This window comes from Brachyhypopomus gauderio, chromosome 5 (genome assembly GCF_052324685.1).
Source record: "Brachyhypopomus gauderio isolate BG-103 chromosome 5, BGAUD_0.2, whole genome shotgun sequence".
NCBI classification, from domain to species: Eukaryota; Metazoa; Chordata; class Actinopteri; order Gymnotiformes; family Hypopomidae; genus Brachyhypopomus; species Brachyhypopomus gauderio.
Genome location: NC_135215.1, coordinates 31,882,878 through 31,894,056, shown reverse-complemented (window position 1 = coordinate 31,894,056; position 11,179 = coordinate 31,882,878). Strand labels below are relative to the sequence as shown.

Genomic DNA, 11,179 nt, shown 5'->3' with positions numbered 1-11,179 from the left:
CTGCACTGATGAGCTAGTTGTAGGCGGAGTGGGGGGGAGGCGGAGGTGCCGTGGGCCACACCACTGGACAGCCTGGGGGTCAGACGCCCTGCTCACAAGCACCTCGCCACACGGGTCCATCAGGGCTGGGAATCGCTGGGGTGGAAAGGACACGCGGAAGGAACTTTGAGTGAAAGATCTGAAGATCCTGAGACTCACCAGCAACAAGTAAAAGCAACACAATTTTGAAACCCAGAGTGATGCAAGCGATTCACAACTAAAACAATATACTACACGTTTTATTTTTTAAATTCTACGCATTCAGACAATGACAATTGTCAATCAATTCGGGAAAAAAAGATTCAAGCTATGAAAAAGAAGGTAAAACGTGGCAGGAGGGACCAGGCGAAGGCGTTTCCATTTAACGATGACTAAAGAATCCTTGAGGGTGATTATACTTAAAAGGCTTCAGACGATTTGGACCCCTGAAAATCAAGAAACAAGTATATTGGTGAGAGTTCTCATACAGCTGTACGATAATCCACAACACTCAGGTGGTCATCGGTGCGCTCCGTGATCTTACCTGGCAGTGCGTAAGCACATCTTCTCCCTCGGGAATTCCCTCGGTCCCTCCGAGCCGTCACACACTTGACTTTCCGTCTCCAGGTACACGTCCAGACACACACACAGACGTTGGATCTGGTTGGTCAGGAGCTGCAGTCCTGGGCGGGGCCCCTGTAGCTCGGACCTGAACACGTTCACCTCGCTCTCCATTGCCTGGACGGAGAAGATCCAGTGAGGAAGGCCTCGAACATCTCCCCAAAACGGATGTGTACATCAGAGAAAAACAAGATGAAAGGGGCAGTTAAGGGGACTAGGAATCGTAATGACGAGAGAGGGGTGGGACCGTGATCACGGCAGTGGTGCGAGGGTGACGTCGGGGTCATCGTACCCGCAGGTTATCGTCCGTGCGACCGCTGCGCTCTCCTTTCCAGAGCAGTGAGAGAGAGAAAAGAGGCGTGACCTCTGGATAGCGAGGGTTCAACACCACCGCCGCCTGAAGCCGAGCTGAGAACCAGAGAGGGAGCGGAACGAGACAGAGAATCACGTCTGTGCATCTAGAGGTCAGTCACTCATCTAATGGGAATTCCTCCTTCCAGTTGCAAAATCCCATGTGTGCAAACTTTAATTTGATGAATGATCATTTCATCCTTCATCCCCAACCTCTTTCAATCCTTCTATCCAACTCACCTGTTCCCCTCTCCACCACAGCCATGAAAAACAGGTCAGTCTCCTGCACCAGGCCAGCCTTCACCACGTGCTGCACAAAGCTCAGCTCCTGAACACACACACAGTATATATATATATGAACACTGCCTAAAAGAGTTTATTCTCTTTATTGTTAACCCTCTCTACAGCAGAGTGCAGGTCTTTCACGCAACAGTAGAGGATGTTTAACACAGCTATAGCGCTCATCCCTTAAGCCCATAATTGAACACGAGGTGTAAAGATCCCAAAGGCGACCGTAAACAGGGCCGTACCATGAAATCATCGTGGCTCATCATGGTCCAGTGAGCCAGGCGAGAGACCACTTTGGCGGGGAAGAGATGTTGGCACTCGCTGGAGACAGGAACGATGTTGTGTTCTACAACAACAGGCACGCCTATGAAACATGTACTCAAAACCCTGCCAACAACCGAAACGTAATGGTGACCGCAAGCGTGTTGAAGGCACGCGCGCGTGTGTGTGTGTGTGTGTGTGATCACCCGATGATGTGCATCCATACCCAGTGAGCTGAACTGCTTATGCAAGGCCAAGCGAGCCTGCAGACGTCCTCTCAGGAGCTTCATTGAGCTCTCCATATGACTGGCACTGAGAGAGCTGTGTGGCCCCTCCACCTACAACACACACACACACACACACACACACACACCCTGAACATCACTGAGAGAGCTGTGTGGCCCCTCCACCTACAACACACACACACCCTGAACATCACTGAGAGAGCTGTGTGGCCCCTCCACCTACAACACACACACACACACACACACACACACACACACCCTGAACATCACTGAGAGAGCTGTGTGGCCCCTCCACCTACAACAACACACACACCCTGAACATCACTGAGAGAGCTGTGTGGCCCCTCCACCTACAACACACACACACACACACACACACACACACACACACACACACTAGGGCTGCCACGATTAGTCGACTAGTCACGATTATGTCGACTATTAAAATAGTCGACGACTAATTTAATAGTCGATGCGTCGTGTTTTTTTTTTTCTCTCCATACTGCTGCGGTCGCGTCTGCCTTTCTGTCCCTAACGCACATGCGCAGTAGTGGAAACCGAGGTAGACAGTGGACGACATCCCAGGACATTATACAGACTGGCATCATGGCTACCCGGCTACGGAACTCAAAAGTGTGGGATCATTTTCCGTAACCGGGTTCCGAAACGCGTGCAATATCTGCAAGGCAGAACATTCCTTCCACGGCAGCACAACCGCAATGTACGAGCACCTGAAGCATGTTGTGGCTGATTGTGACAATGATGAAGAGGGGCCGTCATCTCTGTAATCTAAATCGCTAGTTAGCTGCTAACGTTACCGTAAACAGAGCGTTAACTTTGTACTTACTTATTGTGGTAGCTGTAAAAGTTAACATTAGTGATGGCGATTTGTTTCATTAGCCTTAGCACGCATTCGTGTGTTTTTTGTAACGTCAGTGAGACCAAAACTTTATTTTTGTGAATAATTCCTTAGTTTCAGGTGCCTACCTAATTTGATTTATATGTAGCTACGTTTGATGCCAGAGACAAATGAAAGAAAGAAAAACCTAAAAAAAAATTCTTTATTAATGTATTTATTTTTGCATTGTTTAAGCCAGTGCCTTAGACTTATTTTAATAATTGTTGCAACAAGTTGCATATTTCATTAAAGGTTTAATGAACTATGATCTTAATTGTTTTTATTTTTAGCTGAAATCTAATGATTATATAATAGCAGTTGCATTCTAGTGTGATAAGCTGTATGTTTTATATTCAATTAACGCACGATCCGATTAGTCGACTAATCATAAAAATTAATCGGTGATTAGTCGACTATAAAAATAATCGTTTGTGGCAGCCCTAACACACACACACACACACACACACACACACACTGAACATCACTGAGAGAGCTGTGTGGCCCCTCCACCTACAACACACACACACACACACACACACACACACACACACACACACACACACACACTGAGAGAGCTGTGTGGCCCCTCCACCTACAACACATCACCAAACCTTCAGCACTGTAGGACAGAAACATATACAACCCCCCACACACACACACACCCACCAGAGTCCTGCACGGGTCCGTTTTTTGAGACCCGTACCCACCCGTATCCGCAGAGTACAGCACCCACCCACCCGCGAACCCGTGGCTATTTCAAAGTTAAATCCGTACCCGCCCGGACCCGTTAATATTCTACCCGTTACCCACCCGTGCCCGTAAAAAATCACACAAATCAAAAGTATTCCTATAGAACACTTTATTTTTCAATGCGCCTCTGAAAAAACGTCAGTACAACACAAAATAAAATCTAAGGTTGCTGTGCAGGAACAGTATTCCTATCTAAAAGTAGCAACTGATAAAACGCAAGAAAATGTATGTAGCCAACCGGTGCCATAACACAATGCAAAACGAGAGGGAACAAATGCCAGTATAACAACTAAATAAAATCGCATAGGTTCACAAATCTATTCTAGGTTACTGTGCAGGAACAGTATATCGTCCACAGTCCCAGGTTTGAGCTGCGTTCTGCGCTCTTAGATCACAAATCCTAAACGCCAAGTTCTCTCTCGTCATTTTTCCTTGTTCTAGCACGGCCACCCATTTAGCTTTGTAACCACCAAGCAAGCTACAATAAATGTCCGGTACTGCGTTATAACCAGCCTCTGCTCATGTTTCCGCTGGAAAAGAACCGAAGTTTGGGTATTACCCCAGAACGGGTGAAGAGTAAAGTTCAGCCCGCTCTGGCCAACGGAGCTACAGTATAAGTAAGCTCCCCTGAGCTTTGCCCCACGATCGGGAGGCGCTAATCAGGCAAAAGGTAACACTATGTTCATTACGTAGCAAATAAAAGCCTACAAAAAATTACCACTTATTTAACTTACCTCCCGATATCCACCAGTATTTTAACTTACCCGCCTGCAAAATTGCGGTATGTGTAAAACCCACCTGTTTCTGCATCTATTTGCCCGGACCCGCGGGTACCCAACCCGGTGCAGGACTCTAACACACCCACACACCCCCACACACAAGCTCACCCTGAACTTCATCTCACTCTCTACGGTAGAGAGTACACGCAGGATGTCGTATCAAATGACCAACCATTAGGGTTTCCCCATAGGGGACCCCCCAGGTTCACTCATAACAGACCTCCAAGTACCCCGTTTTGGAAGCTCTTCACAAAGGTCATCAGGTACACAGCTCCCCCGTCTACCTTTCGCTGAATTAAGCGTATGACCTCCAGAAGAGAAATGACAACTTATTCACAGTTAGACAAACGTCTATACTGGGTTCAACCTTCATTCTTGCTCACCTAAACTCATCATTTACCTTCTCTAGCACCTGCCAAGCGTATGGCGGAGCTGATGTCAGCGTTGAGACTGTACCACACTACTCACAACACCACATCTTGAAACAGCGATGTTACAGGAGCACAGTCGTACCTGTGGACGGTCACTGGAGAAGTGCAGTCCTCCGAGATTCTGCACCCACACGTACGGATGTCCCAGCTCTGCTACGTAGTCCGCAAACGTTACGATACTAGGCAATAAACAAGACACGTGTGTGTGTGTGTGTGTGTGTGTTAGTGGCACACCAAAGGCAGAACGTACCATTTTTATTGGTGTTAATTTTAGCCGCAACACCACCAGTCTGAGCCTTACCCCACTTTGTCAAACTGGTAGCGGTTGGCAGGGTTGGGGGTTTCTTGGCCATGGTCAGAGGCGTACAGACAGTTCAGCAGAGACTCCGGGTTGAGAAGCTCCCTACAGAGCAGCATTGCATAGAGGAGGTTTAACACTACCAACGTACATCTTTCACTATTAATATTCACCATTAACCAGAGGGGAACTGTCAGGGCCCTCTACGCCCTCTCAGAGGGCCTAAAATATTCTTAAAACATTATATATATATATATATATATATATATATATATATATATATATATATATATATATATTATATATATATATATATATATATATATATATATATATATATATATATATATTAGTGGTGGGACTTTAACGCGTTAATTTCGATTAATTAATTACAGGAAAATTAACGCACTAAAAAAATTAACGCATTTTAACGCATTTAACGGACGAGACACTTTTGCACCGTGGAATGTTTCTCAGTGCGCGAGTTCCGGGCATACAGATTATATGGACGCACAATAAGATGAGCATGATGGAGATGACTGAAGAGGCTACGTTGGTGGATGGGAAATTTAAATATAAGAAACTTCCAGATGGAAGTACAAACAAAAATAGTGTTATTTGCACTTTATGTAGGAAGGAGTTCGCTTATCACAGGAGCACTTCCACCCTTGTTACCACCTCAACGCAAAACATGTTGCGGCTAAAGCTGGGCGTACACTGTGCGATATTTTAAATCGTGTACTCAGCTCCAGCTCAAACTGTACGACTAAATCGCAGGGAGAGTCGGCTCGTGGAGCTGCTTCAACAGTGCGATACTCTCACGAGGAGCGATTTGAATTTCAAACATGTTTGATGTTCTTGCGACGCTGCGATTTCTGATCGGGAGTTGGTCGTGAGGTGTGAATCGTTCCTCGTTTACCTGTGTAAACTATACTATGCACGACACGCGATTGAGCCGAAACGAGTGAAAAATCGGCTGAAAATGGGCCAGAAATCGCACAGTGTACGCCCAGCTTAACGCGCAGGTCAGTAATGGTAACTTAGCTGCTAAATGTATTCCTAGTACGATAGGGTGACCAAACGTCCGTAATTCACATCCTGTGAGGAAACGTCCTGGTTTTTAAATGACCTTCATTGGACCATTAAGACTGGATTAAACTTTCGCGAATGGCGCGCGACTCCGCACGCGTTTATACACATGATGCGTCACATTATTTGTGTTGTCCGCTCCCTGTGGTCGAAGATAAATGCTTACAAGAAGCGCTGCGAATTGCGTCAACTGATGCAAGTTACGAACTACCGTCCAGGGGTGAGTTTCCCAAAACGTTCTTAGCGCCAGGTACTTCTTAACCTCGTACGTAAGAAAGACAATGTCGAAGAAAATCCAGCAGCTGTATGATGAGGAAAGAATTAAAACAGGTTATTGTGAAGAGTGCCACAAATGTGGCTCTGACTGGGGATCACTGGACCTCTGTTAGCAACAAGAATGATCTTGGTGTGACAGCTCATATTATAGATGATGAATCTATAGATGATGAAGATCCAGTCATTTGCTTTGAGCATGCAGAAGACCACTTCTAGGCACTATGGAGATGCCTGTGGCAGAGGCCTGGGAAATTAAAGAAAGTCTACCATCTAAAATGGTATTAAAAAACATCTTCTGATTTACTTCAATTCTTCCAATATCCTGAGCAAAACTCCCTAAATTAAACAACATTTTTGGTCAGAATTTCCAATGTTCTGAACTGTTTTCTGCACACTACACATATATTGGTCTTCGTAGTAGACTGGTGGAAAAATAAACAAGATGTTGAAGTTTATGATTATGTTCATTGATTCATTCATCATTCAAACTTAAATGAATATTTCTCATGTTAAATACTGAAATGCGATTAATTTCGATTAATTAATTACAAAGCTTCCGATTAATTCGATTAATTTTTTTGATCGCGTCCCACCCCTAATATATATATATATATATATATATATATATATATATATATAATTATCCAATTTAATTTTATCTACTTACAGTTTTACAATCGACATCTAAACAATTACAGAAATATAAGCAAATAAATTATTCACCCGTGTCTATTCAATCTGTGTTGGAAGGTGAGGGGTTAAGTGAGCCTGTGTCTCCCCCTATCAGGACTGTGATGCCCGCTGTTCGTTTACAGTGGGCCTGGCCGTTATAATTCAGCGCAATACCAGTTTCAAATGACAGTAAAATTGACCAATCATATCTACCGTCTTAGTGGGCGGGCTTAACTGTATGATAATTTCCTCCCGCTGTGGCGACGCTAGCCTACCGCTGCTATCTAGTTTCGATTCATCCCTTTGACGTCCTCATTTACATATTTACATATTCCGCTTCCGAGAACCACGGAGCTGTGAACCTTATTTTGTTTGGAAACTTATTTTGCTTAACAAGTTATCTAGTACAAATGTTATTGTTTATTGCGCTTCTAAAGCTATACTGTCATCTCGGTTTTTTCTTTATTGCAGTTTATTAGGAGAAGAAAAACAAAAAAATTTCGGGGGGGCGGGGGTAGCGGGCCCAGGTTTAATGGTCACGGTTCGCTACTGCCATGAACAGATGCATCTTGTGTGCGTGTGGGGTCGAGGGGACTCACCCTGCACTGATGGCTCCCGAGAGGTCTGAGGCGGACACTTTAACCTTCACGCTGAGAATGTTGAGGTTCATCAGGTAGTAGAAGAAGAGATGCAGCATGCTGCCCTCTACAGCACAGGAGGGAGGAGGCAGGTGATTGGCTGGCGCTGAGGACCGCCTCCACTCACGTCAAAACCAAGAGCGTGCCGTACACGCGCGTGGACGCTCACGCACCTTTACACTTGAGCTCCACGCACAGGGAGAGGGGGTGACGCTTCAGCATCTCTCTGCGTTTGTCGTCCAGCTGAACACCGACCGTGGCACGCCGACGCTTCTGGAGAAAGAGAGGGCACTGAGAGAGGCTCCGGTCCAAACACTAAAGGGTTTAAAGAGAGGACGGTGTGGGCAGGAGGACAGGAGGACAGACGGGGGGACTTACTGTGTTCTGCTGCTCTTCCTCTGCATCTGAATCGCTCTCGTCATCTTGGTGGGGAGGGGGACCACATACATAGACACTATAAATATTACTTAGGCGCACACAAAGAAATACAAATACAAGCACACACACACAGTCTTGCATGGCCTTAGGTGCACATTGTTACCTTGCGAATCCTCGGGTGGTCTTGACAAGGCCTTGGCTTCATCTACGTCTCCACTTATTGACACGGAGAGATTTTTATCTGAAACAAACACACGCACGTTTGTACAAAACAACAACAACGCCCAAGAGGCAGTGAGTGTTTAGGACAGAGACGCTGGACGGGGCTGTGCTGGTTACCACAGGCTTGGCCATACGCGCTGGCCTGCACCAGCAGCACGTAGAGGGGTGGAGGAAGGTGACGAGCCACCTCCGCCTGCTTCTGCACACGCTCAAACGGCATGGACAGATACTCCTGCACAGGCAGAGAGGCCTGGGGATGATGGAGGGAAGAGAGGAGAGAGAGAGAGAGAGAGAGAGAGAGAGAGAGAGAGAGAGAGAGAGAGAGAGAGAGTGCACATATGCATTATTGCACATATGGCAACACCACAACTAGTGTAAGCTTCACAAATGAATGCTAGAAATTCTCAGGGCTTTTCTGTGTGTTTCAATTCCCTATGTATGGTTTTTTATTTTAGTTATTTATTAGCAAATAAACTTCAGGGAAGTCTTCCTGGATTAGGGCTAGTTAATGAGTTACTATTAATGAGCTAATATTTCCAGCCCATGTCTGTAACAGTGCAGTATGGTCACTTCTAAAGACCTCAGCGCCGTGCTCTGCGGCCGTGCGAGTGGTCTACCTGCATGATGGCCTGTAGGCCAGGCTGCAGGCTGCTCAGGTACTCTTTCTTCAGCTCAATTCCCTTCAGGATCTTCTCCTTGGAACACAGGGAGCTCTTATACTGCTCAGCCAACCTAAATCACACAGCAACAAAACCACATTCAGCCATATTCAAGATTTACATTTTTTATGCACCTTTAAAGAGAAAGATCAACGCATATGTATGTTTACTGAAGTACACATACAGTACATCACTGTATGGTAGATCATTATATAAGGTCCGAGGAGTGTGTGTGCGCGTGTGTGTGTGTGTGTGACGTTACCGCTTCCTCTGTTCCAGCTCCCAGTCCAGCCTAGCAAGTGTGAGTTGATGAGGATCCTCTTTGGTGATATGAGGGCGTGAAATTTCAGATGGAGCCTCTTGAAAAAACTCATCCACACTGACCAACTCGATCTCTTCATGCTGGGACCTAAAAATCACACACACACACACACACACACACACAATAGTTATTTACAACAGAGCATTGCAGAGTGTTAAATCATGGATTGTTTTTTAGCCATCACAAAGAAGAGTGGCCAAGAAAGCACATTCCAACAGGCTCAAGATCTCTTAACTAACCTGAACTCAAGACATTTTCCGATCTCCTTCTGAAGGTGCAAGACTTCGTAGAGAAGATTCTGAAGCTGCAGGTGCAACACATCCACCTTCTGCTTGGCCTGAAGGATCAGAGGGTGCAGAGGGGAAAAGCCATATAAATGCACTGGAAAGATGAGAGAGGGGAAGGGCAGAAGAAGAAGAAGAGTGTGTATGTACCTCATGCGTCTGATCCCGTGCTTTCTTCAGTCTCATGTGGGCCAGCCGGTTCAGTTTCTTCAGGGCGATGAAGTGAACGGCCCCCCGCCTGCGTCTCTCCTCTACCTCCACACTCTATACACACACACACACACACACACACACACACATCAGCACCACTTTGCTTGTTTGAGATTAAAACAAACAAAAAAAAATCACAGAAAACTCACCCCTTCTTTTGTTCCACCGGCTTTAAGATCTTGGATTTCGGCCATTAGATTAGCCACAGCTTCACAGGTGTTTTTATACAGCGCGTAGTCCTGTTCAGGATCTCGGCCCTCCAGTTCCACTTCTTCATTATACACACGCACATCCTAACGAACACACACATTCAGAAACGCAGAGATGGTACACATGCACCCATACCCACCCTGTCAGCAGCTTACAGGAAACCTATAAACTTGTGTCTACCTCACATCTACTCTGTCTAACAAATTACTCCATGCCCTCACCCAAGTGTAGAACAGAGAGAGAGAGAGAGATGTGTGTTCAAAAGATGTATATGAGATTAGGGCAGAGATTAGAGATTAAAACAAAGAGACTGTTGCTGAACCTGACTCCTGACTGAAATCAGCTTCCTCAGGCCGACATGGTGAAGCGCAGGTGGAAACTTTGCCTGGCAATACAGTCCACATGAGTCTGGCAGAGTATCAACACATCTCTGGGGTTTATTCTTCACACTTAATCACAATACCTGTAATCTAGTCGCTGAATAAAGTCATCTTACAGTAACTACCCAGTGCTTTACCATTCAGTATACAGAAGTGAGACTGGTACAAACTGAATTAACGTGTGCGTGGACAGTGTGATTGTGATGAACGCAGGTGAGTGTTTTAACACTCCGGACTCACCTGGTCCACATCTCCCCGAACCCGTTTAGTCTCGGGAGTCCCGCCTTCGCTTCTGATCACCTTCGTCTTGCGCTTTTTCAGAGAGTCCGAAGACATGGCTGAAAAGTAAAAGCACAAGAAAATAAAATACCTCAATCTTTAGCGGACATCGCTAAAAGAAGCATTTTAAAACAAATATTTATCTGCTAAATGTGTTTCTGAGGCCATGCGGACATGTTCCACCTAGCCTAGCTAACGCTAGCTCCACTGCTAGTCGTCTTGTTTTCACACCCCGTGCCCGCTTACACTCCGTATAATAGTTTAGTAGAAACGCAGGATATAACAAATTAATAAAAATACATTTATCCTCACCTTTAACACACGAAAACGGGCTAAACGGCCTGATATCTAAAGACGTGTTCAAATGAAACGCATTGAACTATGAATGAGTGGTGAAGTCAGATAAAGTAGATTTTGGGGCACGTTCAAAATAAGTGTCTGGGATGTAAGCGCTGATAGAAGAATTTACAAAAAGAGAAATCTGTGATTTTCTTCGAAGTATCAACAAACTTTTATACATTAATTTGCAGTGCTTAAAAACAAAACCTTATACGCACCTCTCTAAATCCAGCATTGATCATCAAACACATTTTGACACTGAACAGATCCAAATAGGCTCT

At 45.4% G+C, this 11,179-nt stretch overlaps 1 protein-coding gene across 2 annotated transcripts; it reads right to left on the bottom strand.

Annotated features, from left to right (window-relative positions):
• Positions 1 to 260: 260 nt before the first annotated feature.
• thoc5 (THO complex 5) lies at positions 261 to 11,009 on the bottom strand. 2 transcript variants are annotated; one of them, XM_077007138.1, is made up of 21 exons: positions 10,872 to 11,009; positions 10,521 to 10,618; positions 10,223 to 10,285; positions 9,840 to 9,983; positions 9,631 to 9,744; positions 9,436 to 9,533; positions 9,137 to 9,283; positions 8,833 to 8,947; positions 8,333 to 8,465; positions 8,157 to 8,234; positions 7,994 to 8,037; positions 7,789 to 7,888; positions 7,577 to 7,682; positions 4,944 to 5,045; positions 4,725 to 4,821; positions 1,766 to 1,877; positions 1,521 to 1,624; positions 1,231 to 1,318; positions 932 to 1,047; positions 563 to 756; positions 261 to 464 (listed from the first exon to the last, which is right to left on the bottom strand). In XM_077007138.1, the coding sequence occupies exons 2-21, from the start codon at positions 10,614 to 10,616 to the stop codon at positions 401 to 403; spliced, it is 2,115 nt and encodes a 704-aa protein (XP_076863253.1). In that variant the 5' UTR covers positions 10,617 to 10,618; positions 10,872 to 11,009; the 3' UTR covers positions 261 to 400. The 2 variants fall into 2 exon arrangements, with proteins under 2 accessions (XP_076863253.1, XP_076863254.1); XM_077007139.1 differs by lacking the exon at positions 10,223 to 10,285.
• Between the last annotated feature and the right edge of the window lie 170 nt (positions 11,010 to 11,179).

Coding starts and splice junctions, on each gene's coding strand:
- thoc5 (XM_077007138.1), bottom strand. CDS start 10,616: ATGTCTTCGGACTCTCTGAAAAAGCGCAAGACGAAGGTGATCAGAAGC. Junction 1,319..1,520: donor TGAGCCACGATGATTTCATG/GTACGGCCCTGT, acceptor GTGTGTGTTCAG/GAGCTGAGCTTTGTGCAGCA. Junction 757..931: donor GCACGGACGATAACCTGCGG/GTACGATGACCC, acceptor TTCTCCGTCCAG/GCAATGGAGAGCGAGGTGAA.